Source organism: Excalfactoria chinensis, chromosome Z, assembly GCF_039878825.1.
Source record: "Excalfactoria chinensis isolate bCotChi1 chromosome Z, bCotChi1.hap2, whole genome shotgun sequence".
Taxonomy (NCBI): domain Eukaryota; kingdom Metazoa; phylum Chordata; class Aves; order Galliformes; family Phasianidae; genus Excalfactoria; species Excalfactoria chinensis.
Genome location: NC_092857.1, coordinates 59,586,527 through 59,604,869, shown reverse-complemented (window position 1 = coordinate 59,604,869; position 18,343 = coordinate 59,586,527). Strand labels below are relative to the sequence as shown.

The 18,343-nt window shown below is 40.1% G+C and overlaps 1 protein-coding gene across 2 annotated transcripts in view; it reads right to left on the bottom strand.

Moving 5' to 3' along the window:
• Positions 1 to 13,136, bottom strand: part of FBN2 (fibrillin 2) — a 155,305-nt gene extending 142,169 nt beyond the window's left edge. For both annotated transcript variants that reach the window (XM_072359077.1, XM_072359076.1), the window contains exons 1-5: positions 12,904 to 13,136; positions 12,187 to 12,269; positions 9,089 to 9,187; positions 8,430 to 8,525; positions 6,366 to 6,461 (exon numbers count right to left, since the gene is read on the bottom strand). In XM_072359077.1, the coding sequence (XP_072215178.1) occupies positions 6,366 to 6,461; positions 8,430 to 8,525; positions 9,089 to 9,187; positions 12,187 to 12,269; positions 12,904 to 13,136 (607 nt within the window). The remainder of the gene's footprint in view (positions 1 to 6,365; positions 6,462 to 8,429; positions 8,526 to 9,088; positions 9,188 to 12,186; positions 12,270 to 12,903) is intronic.
• Between the last annotated feature and the right edge of the window lie 5,207 nt (positions 13,137 to 18,343).

Sequence of the window (18,343 nt, the reverse complement as noted above, 5' to 3'; positions counted from 1 at the left end):
CCACTCCTCTTTTAATGCAGCCCAGAACATAGTTGGCCCTCTGGGCTGTAAGCACACATTGCTGGCTCGTGTCTAGCAGATATCCTCTGCTTCAAGCCTGTTTTGATATCCCTCGCAGTACCCCATTCCCAAAGCTGCCCCCTCACTCTGTTGTCATCTCACTTTGCTTTCTTCCATTACTCCATCTATACTTGGACTCTCCTGTCACTGGTCAGAGCTCCTGCCTACACAGGGAGATTACTTCACATACTTCTAGGAACTACAGGTGCAACAAGCTCACTGGGGTAAGATTCATAAGCAACAGTTCTACTGAGAACCCAGAAGCTTTCTGAAGTTCTTACGCTGTATTCAACTGCTATGTTTATGCTTTTCCTCTTTACTCATCTGACCAAGCCTTGATCCTCTCTCCATTGTTTTTCCCAGGCTATTCCTACTCACTCTAAGCCCCTTGCTTCCCAATGTAAGGCACCCATCCCACCACTTCTGCACAGTCCACAAGCCCTGCTCTTCTATGTGGAATGAAAGCAGATTTTCAACAATGACAAGATGCCTCTCCCACTTCTTCTCCTCTATTGATCCATGAGAAAGAAGGAAACCAATGTTGTATGTAGAAGGGTGGAACAACATCTCTACAAATCACCACATATCATTAAATTAATAAAAAAAAAAGTACAGGCTGTGCTCAGGAACAAAAATATTATTTTACCATATAGACAGCCCTGAGAAATTGAAAGAACTGGTCATGCTAGAAAAAATTGAGAATGTAGCCATTTATTCTGCTTCATTTGGTTTCTTTTGGATATATATATATGTTTTTTCCAGTTTTCTTTCACTGGGTAGGACAGCTAAATTTCAACATCGTTTTTAATATTTTTTGTTAAAAAGAAAAAATAAAGACAAAATCAAATGCTTGGATCATGTGTGTTTGCAAATCAAAGACAAGCTGACCAAAAGAACAGACTGTGATAGAAAATAAAAGGTCATTGTATATATCAGAAAGACTAAAGTACAAGCTCCCAGACAGGTTCTGCTTTCTTGTTAACCCAGCAAGTCTCAAGTTAAATACTGTAATCATGCCAGTCATTAGTTAGTGCTCAGCCTCCTGTCTCCAGCCCGGAAATTAGTCTGCTAGGAGCCCAGATAGTGGAACAAGCAGTCACGTTTTATCATATAACTTGGTCTGGGAGGCCAATCTCAAGGAGAGCTACATATGTTCTATATTAAGAAGAAAATATCTATTTGAAAAGGACTTAATTTACAGAACAATAAGAAGTAGGCATTCAAAACATAGTAATGTAAAAAAAAAAAAAAAAAAAAAAAAAAAAACCACAACGAAATCCCTTATAACTCTGATAAAATTATGTGAACTTCCCTTGCTAATCACAAATGACATGATTTTAGTTAAGCAGTTATGACCTGTTGCTAAACTCAATTTAAAGTATAGAGGCTTTATTTTTTTTTTTAACTGTAAAACACCATGGAACTTCTACAAACAGATAAAGAAATCATTGACTTCCACATTTCATTGCAAATTACTAACTTCTTATTAGGTTAAAAATGTGAACTATAAATTACTGTTGGAGAGAAAAAATATTTAAGGTATGCTTTACTTTTTTTTTTCATGTAATTCAGGTCACGTAAATTAGAAGTATTACATAACAGATTGTTAATAGGCACTACCTATACATATTACAGACACCATCTTTGTTTTACTGAACAAAAGAACAACTGCAGTTAGTAGCTTCTTGGGAAAATTTTGTCTTGCCATTTATACTTGGAAATATGACAAGATTTTCCGAAAGTCAGCAAAGCGTGCTTCGTCAATAAACTCTAAAATCCAGTGTCTTCAGAGGTGCTCTACACCATATAAGTTTAAAATTTGCAGTGCAGCGGAAGAGATAAAAAAGGAAAGACAATATATTTATGTCTAATAAATGATCAACAGTCAATGTATTTACATACATTCAAGTTAGTGGTCACCCTCATAATAAAGGCAATACAAGAACTGACTATAGAGCAGTGCATGCAAGGCAGCAATAAGAAAAATACTGTGCCACCTTATAAGTTCTCTGCATGTGTTTGATGGGTTAAATATTGTGCATTGAGCCATTTCTACAATTACATCCCTAGGTAGCAGAGAAACTGTTTGTTTATGTTAGAGAAATTAATCCCTCTATATAGGCACATCATACTCTACTTAACCTGACAAGCACAGTAGTATATGTGATGCCTTGCCTACAACTAGTTTTCTTGGTATTTTATAAATGCCTAATATGTTTTAAACATACATGAAAAGTTTGCTACCACACATTGCGCCATAGATCATCAACCCCTACCACAGTATTTTTTCCTGTAGAGCAAGCATGTACTAGTACCATGTAACAGATTCCGTGTAAGAACAATAAAGCCAGACTGTGTATAACCTTCTTTATTCATTTGATACTATTTATGATCCTGATACTACAACTAAACTGAGAAAGGCTATGCAACATCAAGAGAAAAGACAAGGAGAAAATTAATTTAATCCTTTCCACTTTACAAAAGCATATTACATTATATATACTTATATATATGTTAAATATATAATTTACATGTGCTACATTCTAGTGACAGCAGCAGAAATAAATTTTGCCTACTACCTCTAATTTCAGGCAAAAAGCTTCAGACTTCTAAATACAATATACTTTCCAACTAAAAAAAGAACAACAAACAATATCTATATATGAATTCAAAAACTATAGCTTAAATGTCCTAAAACAATAACATTCTTCACGTCATGTTTCAATAGTAGATTGAGCATACGCTTTGAAAGACAGCTAACAGAGATGCCAAAATACAAGATTCCTTTGTCTCTTGAATTCTACAGTTTTTTATTTTCACGATGAATTGTAAGAAAACAGACCATAAAGCTTTTGTCACAGCAAAAAATGAAGTTACAACATCTGTTAGCACTACAGTCTTTTACAGAAGTCAACTTATTTCGCACACAACCATCCCTAAAAAAGACTAAGCCATTCATACAGTTGGAATCTATCCTGTCTATTAATAAGATTCCACAGTGCTGAAACTAGTCAGATCCTAAGCTAACAGCAAATCTTAATCATGGATGACTGCTTCCCACAAAAAGAAAACCTACCAGGTTTTACGGAATTAAGTAAAATATTTTTGAATACAGTCTACACTAAAAATAATAAAAAATAATTTTCAGAATTATGATTCTATCACACTATTGTCCAGATATAACTATTATCTATCCACTGAAGGTATCTAAATATATTGTCCATATGAACTACAGCTCAAACTATAAAGCAAATTCATACTGTCCAACCACATCAAGCTGATTTGAAAATCCATCCTAAATTGATAGATAGGTAGCGTTTCTTTTTGCTAGATGAAACTGTTCATTCTACAAAGACAGACTGCTGAAAATAGTTACAAACACCAAGAGAGTATTTCTGACTTCCCAAACTAACATAAATATGGAAGAATTGGGTACTTGAGCTTCATTCATAAGAACTAACTATAAGGAATAGGCCACATGTAACACAACAGCAAAAACTAAACCAACAGCAGTTAAGTGTGAATCTGGTTTTAAGAATGGAAACGTTAAGCAGTTCAAGACAAAGAAACGCATTTGTGCTTTACATTTCTCTGTTGCTTGTGACATCTAGTGGGTATATAAAACAAACTTGGAATAGCAAATACAATTTCCTGCTTTTTTTCAGTTTGATTCAGATGTTTGTCCTCCAGACAGACACTATTTTCATTTTCCCAGTTAACAAATGTCAGAAACAGTGTATGCTGTTTCCACAATTGAATGCAGCCTTGAGTACCTCACAGATGAATATGCAACACAGAACTTTATGGCAGAAGCCATTTCTGAACACAGAAAGGTAAGATATTTATGAGCAGACAGCATGAGTCAAGGGTAATTGCCATCACTGCTTTCAAATGTGAGGTAACTAATACGAAGACAATCTGCTAAAGTCTGCCTGACCTAGCAGAAGCCTTCCATCATGAGACAGCCATTTGTGAGAAATAGGCTGAATACATGAACAATAAATAAGGTGAGCATAAAACTGGTCTGCTGGCTTGAAGATTTTTGCAACGTGCAGATGGAGGTCAGAAAACTAGCGTAGATCTCAGGGAGCACTACTGGGAAAAGTAACAGCTTAATGTGCTTATTAACAACCTGGATTACGGCACAAGAACACACTTTCAGCAAGCTCGGATATGACTCCAAACCAGGGCACCACCTGATATGCTGGAGGACAGAGTGTCTACCCAGAGTGGTGACTACCCAGAGTGACCACACAGCTTTAAAAACAAACAAACAAAAGGGCTAGGAGTTATTTCAAAATGTTCAAAAAAAGCAGATGAAGTCCCACAACCAGGATGGACAAATCCAATAGTTGGCGCAGGCCAACTGCTAGCCAGAAGGCTCAGAAAAAAGATGATGGGGGGGTCCAAGTAGACAGAAACCTTAATATGCATTGGCTGTCCATCCCTGCAGCAAAGAAGGCTGCTTCTATGTGCTTCATCAGTATGAGAAAAGCATCTATTCTAGCAAAGAGACTCTCTGCCCTTACCTGGCACTTATTAGGCTGCACCACAATAATGAGCAGTTTTTCACTCTCCAATAGAAGAAAAGATATGGACATACAGAAGTGCAGGGAAGGGGCATTGCACTGATCAGGGAGCTGGAGCATCTGCATGTGAGGAGGCTGATAGTCCTAAGTTTGTGCAGCCTGAACAAGAGGAAGTTATACAAGAGGGTGTATTGCTATCTACAACAGGATGCAGAGAAACCAGAGCCAGATTCTTTTTGGAGTTTCAAAGAACTCAGACAAGAGGGAAGAAACACAAACTCACAAACTGGAACATGAAAAACTCTGAGTAGATATTAATGTAGAGGTTTCTACCACAGGCATGGTCAAATAGTGGAACAGGTTGTACAGGCAAAGCGAAGTTTCCAACTCTGGAGGTCTTCACAATACTGCACTACAGACAGGGCATGGACCTGAGCAAACTGATCAGATTGTTAATGGAAGGGTTGGACTAGATGTCCTGGTGAAAGTCTCTTCACATTCACACTTTTCTATGATTCTAAGAAGCCTGACTTTGCCCTGAGCAAGTGTCTCACCCACTGACTCACTCACTGCTGACGTGAAGTAAGAATGTGATGTTACAAGAGTAACCTTAGACTATTTTCTACTGATGTAAATGACCGCATCCTGCTTTTTAATATTAACAACCTGTTCAACATGTGAAGGAATGAAACAATAATATTTAGAGCACTTGGGATTTCACAGCACTATTGCTCAGTTTTTAAGTGTCCTTTCTGATGAAAATGTATTTGCAAACAAACCAACTTAAAGGAAGATAAATAATTGTACTTCTGCTAAGTTCTCCAGCATCAGCTTTGATTATTGTTGACAATTTCATTGTAAAGCATGGTGATGATTCTTATCATAATTTTGAAAAGCAGCACCATTTATATATTAAAAATCCATCCCAGCAGGACAGTCAATTGGGTTACACTTGTTAGTTTGATACACACAAAATCCGTTCTACATTTACAACTAACGTTGAGCAGCAGTTCTACACTACCATTTCTCTAGCCACCTTTGTTTCAAAATAAAAACAATGTTCCCATTTACTAAAAAGCAAAGAGTTTCGATTTCTGAGAGTGCAAGTAGATTTAGAATAAATGGTTATATACAGACTTAGTGCCTTAATTATTTGTGTATTAATTACATAGTGCAACACTAAAAACATTTTATTCAATATCATTACAACTGACTTTTGTCAGCATCTCTGTGACCATTACAAAAGAAAGCTAAATAATTTCTCTATAAAATTTTAAAATAAAATAAAATCCTGCATTGATCACCCAATTAGCAAAAACACTTTAACTTAAGCTACTTTTCAGTTGCTTTCACAAATGAGAAGATTTTCTTCCTTGCCTTACTTTTTCCTGTACAACAGAATTAACCAGAACAAGTAAATCTTCAAGATCCCTCTATAACAGTTCTTATTCAGAAAATAATCCTCACCTAGTTACACATGTGTAATTCTAATACACAGCAAATTGAGCTGCAATTTGCTCTCATATTTTATCATGTAGCTGAGAGAAAAAGATAGCTCATCTTTCAACCATCACACAAAACAGAATCAACTCAAATTCCTCCCAGCTGCACAGGCTTTGTATTTGCCATCTTGAACTGTGGCTACCCAACTGTAAAGACAAGCTTTCTGAAAGTACAAATAACAAATGAGTTGTTGCAAACTTACTGGCTCAGCTAGCTTGCACAGGCACATTGTTGCATACAACTGCTCATAACTGCCTTATTTATTTCTTTTACCTCTTTCACACTGAGGGCCAGTAAACCCGTAGACACATGCACAGCGATTAGGTCCAATACACCGTCCTCCATTCTGGCAGCCTTTTTCACAGACAGCTTTAATTAACAAAAAGAAAGAAAAAAAAGTTAACATTTTAGATTCGCATCCATTCTATTCAAAAATTATTTCTTCCCCTCAACTACTCTAAATCTCTCTGAACCCAAAGATCAAACACTAACAGCAGTGATTGTTCAGGTCAGATTCCATTAGTACTTACACCTGCTCTACCTTAATTGCAAGCAGCTGCTTAATTAATCTTATACAGCACAGCTTTTTGGCAGACATTTAACTTCAGTATATTATTTAAACAGTTGTGCAGAAATAGTCACTAATCATAAGAACTTATATCCATCACCACAGTTAGCAGGTACAGACTCAACTAATCTGTGCACACATTAAGTTGTGCTATTCACTTCCAGCAGCAACAAACCTCTCAGGAAGCAAGGCCTGGGGACTTAGGGAGACAGATAACACAGCACTCAGGATTCATAATGCTGGCAGAAGAAGGGAAGCTTACAGCAAGGGAAAGGAATTACCAGTTTAATTTATCTTTAAGCACCCTCAGAAACTGTGTTTCCAAAAGGATCCCTAAATGAAATGAAACTTTTTTTTTTTTTTTTTTTTTTACTTTTTGGTAAAAAGGCACAATATGGAGAGAACAAAGCCTCCCTCCAAAGCAATGAAGTCTTCCTAGTTTGAAAGAGAAGCAGTTCATCAACTAGTTCAAATAACACTGTTACAGTTTTTTGATGAATTCTGCCTATTATCCAGGTCACTGCTTCCAGGTCATACAGCTTTGTTCAAAGTTAGCACACCATCCAAGTCAACAAATTTCACCTGAAGGACAGTCCCACTTCCTTAAGTCATGCAAACAGCAGCAGAGGTTCCAGTCTAGAAGCTTCTAGGCCAGGGTTTATAACATACTTGAGCATCCAGTGCTAAAGGATCTCAGGAATGTAGACAGAGTAAACCTTTCAAATCAGAAAAATGCTCTGTGTGGGGAACATAGCAAGATACTCACTGTGACCAGCCTCAACAATATGTTCAGGCTTTATGAACTGCTTTAGAGACATCTTTTCATTTATGTACTATAAACATGCCCTGTCTGAAAGCATTCACATTTGGCTCAAGACTTTAAGATGTGCAGGATGGGGCCACCAACACTTAGAAGTAAATGTGTGAGTGAACAAGGGTTATATTGCATTATTACAACTATTACCTTGAGTTTTTGAGAGCTTACCCAAGCAGAATTAAAGAAACAACAATAACAAAAGAAAGAAAAAAAGTCTGCTTTAAAGCACTGAGTCTAAACAGCAAGACAAAAGGATGTTCTTCCACGTTACCCAGTCTGACTATCCTTGGCACAATGTCCTTCACTTGTTTCTATTTCCTTCAGACCTCCAGCAGCTAACTTCTCAAATAATATCATCTAGCCTCAGAATATCTTACTTCTTTGAATCCTTAAAATGTCTGCAGTCTCGGTAATTCTTATTGTTTGCTAAATCTGTGTAGCCTGTCAGTACTGTCCTGTGATAGGTAGAACTGCGCAAATAATTGACTTTCTACCTTGTCTGCCAACTAAAAATACACCCAAGAGCTTGAACTTTATTTAGTCTTTTTCCTTAGTCAAAGAGAAAACAGAAATTCTTAATGTAACACACCAGTTAAGCACCTCTTCTGAGAAACTTCCTCAAAGAGAATGAAAAATTATTGACCATATGGGTTTGAAAACAAAAACAAAAAACAGGCAAGTGCAGTGTGCGTACTGTCACCACTCCCAAAGGACTTTTCCAGTCAAAGCTATTTGGTGAATTCAATCCCTAGTTTGAGTTTCAGAGACTACAAATGCACTTCACACACAAACTGACTTCCAGCTACATGCTGTGCCCCACAACAGCATCACTGTTCACTGACATTCTGCTCTGTGTCTGCTAAGAGGCTGTTCTCTATCAACATATCCTGCCTGTAAGGAGGATGTCTGGCCTGCAGGGCTGAACCACAGACACACCAAGATGGCTACTTACGCTGTCCACAGTAGACCCCAACGTAGCCCTTCTGGCACTGGCACCGGTCATCAGCGCAGGTACCACCGTTCATGCACCTGATGCTGCACTGCTGTGCTGCAGGACCAGTACAAACACAAGCATTAGTGCCAAACACCAGAGCAGGAAGCAAGCATGGACAAAAACAGAGACATCTGAAAACAGAAGTCAACTTCATATTTAAAGGCATGATCAGGAATCCTGTAACAAAAGCTGTTACTTTCAGCCATTGGGAAAGATTTTATTTTAAGAGCATCAATGAAGATGAAGATACAATGAAGAGAGCTTCTTCATGACCATATTTAGCAACTTAGTACTTCCAATTAACTTGAAGGCTGCATAATTTCCATTTTTTAGGAAAATGGACTCAAGGAAAATGTTAATACCACACACATTTGCATTTAAACAGGTTTGTCTGTTTAAACACCTTTTTTTTCCCCCAGTTCAGTCACTCAAAGTTATAATGCACATACAATCTGTATCAAAAAGCCTACAGATACTGAAGTCTACGTTACATGTACATATTCAGCAATGAAAAATTATTTTTAAAGGCTTCACACAGTAGTTATATTAAAGCTGACATGTAACAAGAATCATTTAAAATGAAATCTCTAAGAAAAATAAATACAGGAAGTCCTTACTAGATTTCGGTCCACAAGTAGGTGATATTTGTCCACTTGCGCAAGTGCACATGTTAGGGCGTGAGCAAAATCCATCACCACAGCTATTTCTACAGATTGCTAGGGAAGAACACATTTTAGAAGTCAATGACTGACAGTAACCTTGGTCTCAAATTACAGGAAAAAGGTAAAAATGTGCTAACAACTTCTCTTTAAAAAACAAACAACGAAAAGCAAAACCAGAGCCATTAGGACATTAGAGTTGTCATTAGGGCAACTCTTACTCATGTAAAAAATAAATGCAAGTTAAATAAAGCAAAATGAATTTTGGAAAAACTGGTATTTTTGACAATCTTGGAGACAAACAGAATGGAACCTGGCATATTCAAACACTGGTCTGGTGACTTAATACAAATAGTCAACTCTTTCCCTCATCAAAAATGCCAACCTACTATATAAACGATCTAAAATTATTGGAATTATATATTTTAGACCACAAGGCTTGTAGAAAACTTCAGGAAGAATCCAAGTTTTGAATGAATACCAACAATATGACCAATGAACTCTAATTTATGGTATGGCTTCTCTCTTACAATCCCTATTTTAGAAGCATTTTAGGATCTTTCTTTCCTAAGATTACCCACACACACAGAAACCTGTTTTGTGGGAAGCCAATGTTTGAGCTTCCCATATTGCATGGGGTTTCCCTAAATGCTGTTTCTGTACTCATATATCCCCATGTTTTCATTGTGAAACTGACTTTACATGGCTCTCCAGGAAGCCTGATCACAATACATTATGTGTGCACACAGTGCACACCATTGTGCTGTCCTCACCATGCCCCAAGTCATCCCTTCTCTCCTCCCCCATCAGCCGATGGAGCTGTACTGCACGAGGAAACCACAGAGCCAGAAAAGTTAAACTCTAAATCCAAACTTTGAATGGGATCCAAATGAATTCAACTAAATAATCTGCTGGATTAGCAAATGCACCACGGGAGAGCCTGAGACTTTAAGGTCCAGTCCAGCACAGGAGGATCTCAGAAGTAAACACCTCATAGGAGACACATTGTAAAGAAAATAAAATAAAACAAAATAAAATAAAGACAAGCAAGCATCAAGGTGCCTTTGTAGCTATCTCTGAATAACAAGAACATCTGAACTGAGGAACTACAAATGGAACAAATTCCTCATGCAGATAATCTGCCAAGGATATACTGAATACCTAAAAAAGTCCATGTACGTTATAAAAGAAATAAGGCCTTTCCCAGAACGCTTGCGTTCCACTTCTGACGTAGGAAAACTTACATGAATGTGCTATGTCTCATAAGGAAGCAAACTTTTCTTGCCCCATTTCAGAGTTCAAATATGTTCCACACAGAATTTGCAACTGGAAATTTTATAAGCCTGGTTCCTCATCCGCATTCTTGAAAATCACCAGCTAGAGCCAGCAGCTAGTTATAATCAACTCATCTCCAGCAAGACATTTGCTGCCCTGTATCACACTCAGGGGCTTTGCCTAGCTCAGCAGTTCCAGCAAGAGGGACCATCACCTCCACAAACATTTCCTATAAGCATAGAGTTCTGTGCTCTTCAACTTTGACCCAAAATACAAATTGGAACTCCACCAGTCTGACAGCTGGCCTGGCAAAATCATTGACTTTTAAAACACTATGGAGTGTTAAACAGGAGCTAAAAGATGTTCTTTGTGCATACAGATTAATGGCAGGTCAGAAGTTATTCTGAATGTGAAGAGACTAAGGTCTGCAAGTCACTGAGAGTCCTAAGCAAAGAGTGATGTATCCAGATTTCTGAAAGCACCTAAATCACTGAATCTCTATGACTGTTGCAGAGCTGGATACCTAGAGGACAGAAAAATCTATTACAGGGCAATGGCATACTGGGCAGCCAGAATCCACCTCTAAAACTCAGTTTCATGTTTAAGTAAGTCAATATTGAGACTTGGTAAGAGATGATAAATGAGGACCGAACGTTATGAGAAGCTCCTTTTATTCCACAGCTGTACTGGCACCTAAAAACACTATGGTTAGCCTGAGATGAACATCAGCAATCCATGGTGCAGTCAGGTGCAACATTAGCAATGTCAATTCACTCACATGAAATGAACAGCTATGAACAAGCCTTGGTCAGCAGGCAGCAGCCAAAGTCACCTTTCAGTGCCACACCAAGGAGCTGGTTCACCCCCCATTCCTCCCAGCTTTGTCCTGGATCTCTGTAGCCCATTTGACAGAGTATAACGAAGACCTCCATTACATGTAGCAGGGGCAGTGTGTACTTGAACCTGAATTCTCAAGTTGAGCATGTTTAATAGGAAAAATGATGACAACAGGCTGGAATGGATGGGCACAGCCTCCCATTAAAAAGGATGTGTCCAATATCAGCTTTTATCTAACAGAAACTTTTACTGAATTCTGAATTTCCTTTCCAGACAGACAATGTCTCCTACATGGTGCATCCTGCACTTTTCCCTTCTTTTTTTCTTTTCTTTTTTTTTTGCCAAGCCATGTCAACAGCACATCTATCAACACCATACCTATTATAGCCAGGCAATAATCACAGTCTACATGCCTTATAGCTATAAAAATACAACTGAAAAAGAGAATAAGCACCACAGATGTAAAAAAAAGTTTTCCCAGGAGCTGCAGTTCAAAGCCTACCACAGGAGTTTCAGAAAACTTCAGGTCTCATTTAATCTCTATCAAGACCTTTTGGGCTTCTTTCTTTCCAGTATTACAGTATAATTTGATTTATGGAAGGCTTTTTGGTGTTTTTTGTTGTTGTTTTTTTTTTTTTCATTTTTCCTTCACTGTCTTGTACTTTAAGGAAAAAAAAAAATAAATGTACGTGGAAACATGCCTTTTACAAATGCACCAAAGAAAATACAGCAATTTGCCAGACTTTCAAGTACAGGAAATGTGGACCTGTATATCCTTTTTTTTTTTTTAAAGGAATAAAACCTCAACACAAGGCCAACAACAGATCCAGCCAAACGAATTACAGCAGGAATTCTCTTCTCTCACACTGAAAGGAGCAGTAACTCACAGAAGAACACTTATTATTGCCCCTAGGGCAGTAGAAACTTGAAGTCAAGACACTTACGAACAATGCACTGATTTCCTCCAGGGAGCGTTTTCCATCCAGGGCAGCAGTAGGAATGGAATCTAGAGCCACACACATTTGGCCTGTCACACAGACAAATACAAATAAATGTGTGCATGTACAAAAATGCATACATAACAGTATATATATACATTTAAGTATAGATTGATGCAAGCAGAACCCCCAGTTTTATGAGCACACAGGAAGAAACTTGGGTCTGCCAGCAACATGAAATACAAAAAAAATAAATAAAAAAATCGTATAGCTACGACCCAGATTAAGTCCTCCCAAAAGCAATAATCTTTCCCCTATGGCGAGGTGTTCCAAGACCTTTTATTTCACATTAGCAGCACCGGTTCGCGCGGGAGGAGAGGCAGAGCAGGCGGCAGGCCACATGCACCCATCCCTACAGGGACTGCTGAGGGGACGGATGCAGGGTTGAGCACACACGGCTGGCTGTACAAATAGCCTGCAGCACCCGGGACAGGATGGATCGTGAAGACTAATAAACTAAGTTAGCAAGAAGTCCCCCGAAACACTCGGAAAAGCCGCTCTTTGTTGAGTTTCTCAGTTCATAAGCCGACGAAGCACAGCACAAAGCAACGCCAACGCCAAGCTACCCCCAGAGCCACAGGCGACCGAACCACGGGAGGCAGCGAGGCGCGGACCGTGCAGCAGCGGCGGGGCCCCATCCCACCCCGCGGAGCGCGCCCGTACCCGCGGAGCGCCTCCTGCTGTCCCCGCCGGCGGACCCGACCCGCGGCGGCGGCGCTGCCGGCCCCTTCCTCCCGGTGCGCGACGGCAGCGGCGGGGTAGATGCCGCCCGCTCCTCCCGCAGGGCGGACCCGCGGCGGAGGCTTTTGTTGCCCGGCGGCTCCGTGCGCGTAGAGCGCCAGGCAGCTGAGCCACAGGAAGCAGGGCTGCAGGCACAGCCACCGCCGTCTGCCCATGCTGCGGCGGCGGCCCCGGAGGGAAGCGATGGAGGAGCGGCGAGGATGGGAGAGGGACCAGCGCTCCGCAGTTCCTCGCGGGGAGGCTTCAGCCGCTGCGGCTCCTCTCCTCTTCCTCCTCCTCCGCGTGCTGCAGCGGGACGCGGTGGTGGCAGCAGCAGGGTCCACGTTGCATCCCCCCTCCTCTCTCTCCAAAGAGGGGGGGAAGTAAAAACAATTAAAACAAAACAAAACAAAAAAACCCTTGAGATGGGCTTGAACTTCCACTCCCCTCCCTCCGAAAAGACAAGAAAAAAAAAAAAAAAAAAAAAATCCAACGGAACGGAACCAAGCTAAATCTAGATGCCCCCAGTAAAAACAGCAATAAGACAATAATTAACCGAGTCCAAAGAAAGAAGTGTGCAGAATGGGCTGCGAGGAGCGCACAGCTCGCTGCCAAGCACAAGGGGCGGTTTTACTGCTGGCTACGGTGCGGGGGAAGCGGGGAGGCGGGGGCGGGACGGTGCCTCGCGGCCGGTGCTGAGGCGACCGCGGGGGAAGGGGCGAGCACGGCCCCGGGCGGGGGCCGGACCGAGACGGGTAGAGCTGAGGGGAGCGGGCACACACGTGGAGCGGGGGCCGGAGGCGGGGGTGGCAGGGGCGGGGAGCAGGTAGGGCCGGCCCCAGGGATAGCTCCGTGCTGTGCGGTCGGGAGGTCGCGCTACGAAGGAGGGGGGCGCGTGGGGTCCCGTGGGGCCTAAGCCCGAGGCTTAGGGGCTGAGTGCCTCCTGCAATAGCGGTGTCAGCAGGTAGCCAGGCTCTTCAGAGCACCCTGGAAAACATGAGGTTTCCATCGGATGTTTCATAAAGTTCACACCCTTCCAAGTTCTCCTTGTTCTCCTTTCACCGTTTCTACCGATACAGGCGTATTCAAACCGATGCGGGCAAACGTGTTGCTACTCTTCTCATTACTTTTGTGGGTCGTGCAGATAGATGTGTGGGATAGTCAGGCACCAGCACAGCCAAACAGAATCAATACTATCGCCTCCCTGCTGGAAGTCCCCAGCTGGTCCCTCTGGGCCCTTCTGATAGCCTCGGGATGTGCTCCGATTCTCTTATTATCACTCTGAATTACAGCTATAGGGATGAGCACCTCACCTTGCCCTGGCTACAGCAGCAGCAACTACAAAACCTATTTTTTTTTTTCTTTCTTTTTTTTTTTTTCTTTTTCTTTTTCTTTTTTTTTTTTTCTTTTTCTTCCAAAGCAAAACAAACAAAACAGCAGCTGCCTTCAGGTCTGAGTGCGTGTTATCTGCCACTTCTAATTCTGGAATGGGAGGCAGGAACCCCTGCTTTGTTATCTCTGAAATAAAAGCCTCCAGCTTAGAGGTCACAAAGCCATCCCCTCATTCAAGTCACCATCCTGCTTTGATAGCCATGGCTCTAAGCATGGCTCCAATCAGATCTACATTCCAAGTGATCAGGAGTCCATTGTTGTGTGTTTTTTTCAAGTTTGGAAGAGTATCAAAAGTAAGCTTGCTGATGGCAATCTGAACCTTTAAAAGTAACACCTTGAGAAATTAACAAAAGGAACAAGTTAATGAAAACAGCTGGAAAGAAGAGATCAGGTACCTCGGGAATATAGGATAGGTTGTGAATTTCCTCAGGTTTGAAGATGCAAAACCTGTCATGAATGAGGTGCTCCAAACAAAGGCATTGAGAGAGGATTCCAGAGGGTGAATAATTACCTAAATAAAAATTGTGAATAGGCAGATAGGCTTCAAAGAATAAATATGAGAGGACTGATCTGAGATAAATTTAGGGCCTTGGATATTAGAAAGCACAGATAAATAAATAATTCCCAGTAGATCAGCAGAGTTAGATATTGAAAAGAATGGCAAAAGAAAAGAAACACACATATATATATTCATTGCCCCTGTACTCAGCATTGCTGCCCCTGTACTCAGCATTGGTGAGGCCTCACCTCGAGTACTGTGTCCAGTTTTGGGCACCTCAGCACAAGAAGGACATGGAGGTACTGGAGCAGGTCCAGAGAAGGGCAACGAGGCTTGTTAAGGGCTTGGAGAATCAGCCCTATGAGGAGAGACTAAGGAAGCTGGGGCTGTTTAGTCTGAGGAAGAGGAAGCTGAGGGGAGACCTTATTGCTGTCTTCCAGTACCTGAAAGGTTCTTACAGTGAGAGTGGGGCAGGTCTATTCTCACTACTGACTTGTGACAGGACGAGGGGAAATGGCCTCAAGTTGCGCCAGGGCAAGTTTAGGTTGGATATTAGAAAGAACTTCTTTACAGAAAGGGTGGTTAGGTACTGGAATGGGCTCCCCAAGGAGGTGGTTGAATCGCCATCCCTGGATGTGTTTAAGAGCCGCTTGGATGTGGTACTCAGGGATATGATTTAGCAGAGGTTTGTTGTTGTGGTATTGTTTTGTGGTTGTTTTTTAAGAGATAGGCTACTGGTTAGGCTGCGGTTGGACTTGATGATCTTCAAGGTCTTTTCCAACCTGAGTAATTCTATGATTCTATGAAAAGGAGTTTAAATAACACTGATGATGAAGGACAACAACAACAAGAGAAAGAACCAAACAGACAGTGAAGATTCCGGAAAAAATAAATAATAAATAAATAAATAAAATTAACTGTGGTTCAGATCCAAGAGATATTAACTTTGAATTCGTTTTTAACATGAAACTGTAGATACTGAACAGAACAAAAGCAGCTTGCCACAACTGATATGCAGGTAACTGATATGCCCCATCCCTGGAGGCATTCAAGGCCAGGCTGAATGTGGCAGCCTGGTCTGGTGGTTGGTGACCCTGCACATAGCAGGAGGGTTGAAAACAAATGATCATTGTGATCCTTTTCAACCCAGGCCATTCTATGATTCTATGATAAGGCTCAGAGACTCTGATGCACTGAAGCTAGAAGAGAGCTAGACAGCATCTTTTTAGTACTTTGAAAGGAACTAGTACACAAAACAATATAGCATTCAAAAGTAAGGAATATTAATTCTGTTGGGAGTATGATATAAAAGATCCACATAAACATGTATTCAAGTGAAGTACTTATCAAGAAAGATATTTATTAGAATGAGAAGCATTACTACTTTTTATAGGTACAATGCTAGGAAAAAAAAAATAGAAAATTTTGAAGAGCTGCACAAAAAAAAAGTGTGGACAAGGTAAAAGAATCACTACTAAGATGTGGGTTCTTTAGACAGTGGCACTTCTAGAAGAAAAGAATGAAAGGAAAGATAGGAAAGATGGAAAGAAATAATGGAAAAAGAGGGGAAGGGAAGGGAAGGGAAGGAAGGGAAGGGAAGGGAAGGGAAGGGAAGGGAAGGGAAGGGAAGGGAAGGGAAGGAAGGGAAGGGAAGGGAAGGGAAGGGAAGGGAAGGGAAGGGAAGGGAAGGGAAGGGAAGGGAAGAGGGAACAAGAAGTGAGAAAGAAAGGGACAAAGAGAAAGAAAGAAAAAAGTACTTTTTAGGGTGAAACTAGATCACGTTGGGAAAACTGTCATAAGTTTTGTCTGCCAACTCTTAATAAGCACATGAATTTGTTGAGATTTCCTCCCATCTCATTCTGTAGCTGTTATAAATGGAAGATGCCATGATGCATAGACATCAAGTGACCTATGCAGAGGGATGAATTGTTCTAGCTGAGGTTCTGTTTCTAGTCTGACCAGTTCTAACAGGAATAGTTCAAAGTGTTATATACAGTGGATATACAGGAAGCATATAACTGTACATTTCTGTACAGAAAGTATTCCCAGAGAGGAAAAAATAAAAAATAAAAAAAAAAGTTTTATTCCTGATTATTTTTAAATCTACATTTTTCCCATGGAGTTGTCTTTTTACTTTCCAAACAAGGGTGAGAGTTATTTTTAAGTAAAAGCATCCTACTATTTTGACATTTGGAAACAGAGTTAAAGTATGGGCTGTTACACTATCACTTTCCTAAAGCAGAATCCAAGTAAACTCTCAGCTGTAAATATTTTATTTTAGGACTAAAAATGGATGTCTCTCAGTGGCAGCAGCTGAGTGACAGTTAAAATCATTCTCACCAATGCCTTGCTCTGAAATGGTGAGAAGCTGCCAAGAGTAATGGCACCGGTGTTAAAAGCGCAAACGACAAGAGTATGACAGATCTGAAAAAAAAGAAAAATAATAAAGAATTCTTTTTTGACTGTTTATCTAACTTACTGAATCATTTTTAATTCTAATGCTGTTCTATTGTTCTCTCTCCAGGTTGACACTCATCTGCAAATCATAGAAATTTTCTATTATCTGGTCCTAAAGAAAAATATTGAAGAGTAAAGCATCCAGGATATCTGTCTGAAATGCTTAGTACTTGTTACCTCCTAGGTGATGAACTATTAATAACTGTTCTAGCTCACATTTCCTTTAAACTCTGATGTACACGCTCTCTGGCAATTTAATTTAGATTAACGTTTTCCCTGCTTAGGAGAGAGTCAATTGAGACTGTTTCAAAAGCATTACTAAAACAACGTAGATTTTCCTATCTATCCACTTCGTTATTTGTCACATACAATCTGTATGAAACTTGTTTGTTCTTGAGAAGTTTCTCTCACTGTTTTTCTGATATTCTTCTCTGCTTTTTTTTTTTTTTTTTTTTTTTTTTTTTTTTTTTTTTTTACAGGAAGTGAGAAACCAGAGAATTGGACTAGTTGGCCTCACTTCTTTTTTTCCTCTCTAAGTTTGCCCACAGATTATGATGAGAGAAAACTCCAAGTTTATTCTCAATCTAAAGATTATTCTCAATCTAAAGATCAGTAAGTAGTTACAATCTCTTCTGCGCCTGTACCTGGTAAAATTTCCATGCATCTAGGGTATATTATGACTATTTAGGTTCTATTCCTGAGTCGTATTTTTTGTTCATTCACTTTCATTTATGCTGCAGTTATTACCTCAGGTTCTACTCCTCAACAACCAGTCCATCACACCCTCACATGCGCAGAGTCCTGCAGAGCTGCATGTTTCAGCATCTGTAGAATTCAAAATAATTCTAACAGTGGTTTCAAAGCAAAGTTTTCACTACACATTTTAAGAAGTGCATATAGTGTGTGTTAATGAGGTACTGAAAAGATGAGATGAAAATACTACGTAATGCTAAAATAGAACCAGAAAGAAATTTAAAAAAAGAAGGCAACTAACTGAAAACAAAAAAAGAAAAGAAGGAAGGAAGGAAGGAAGGA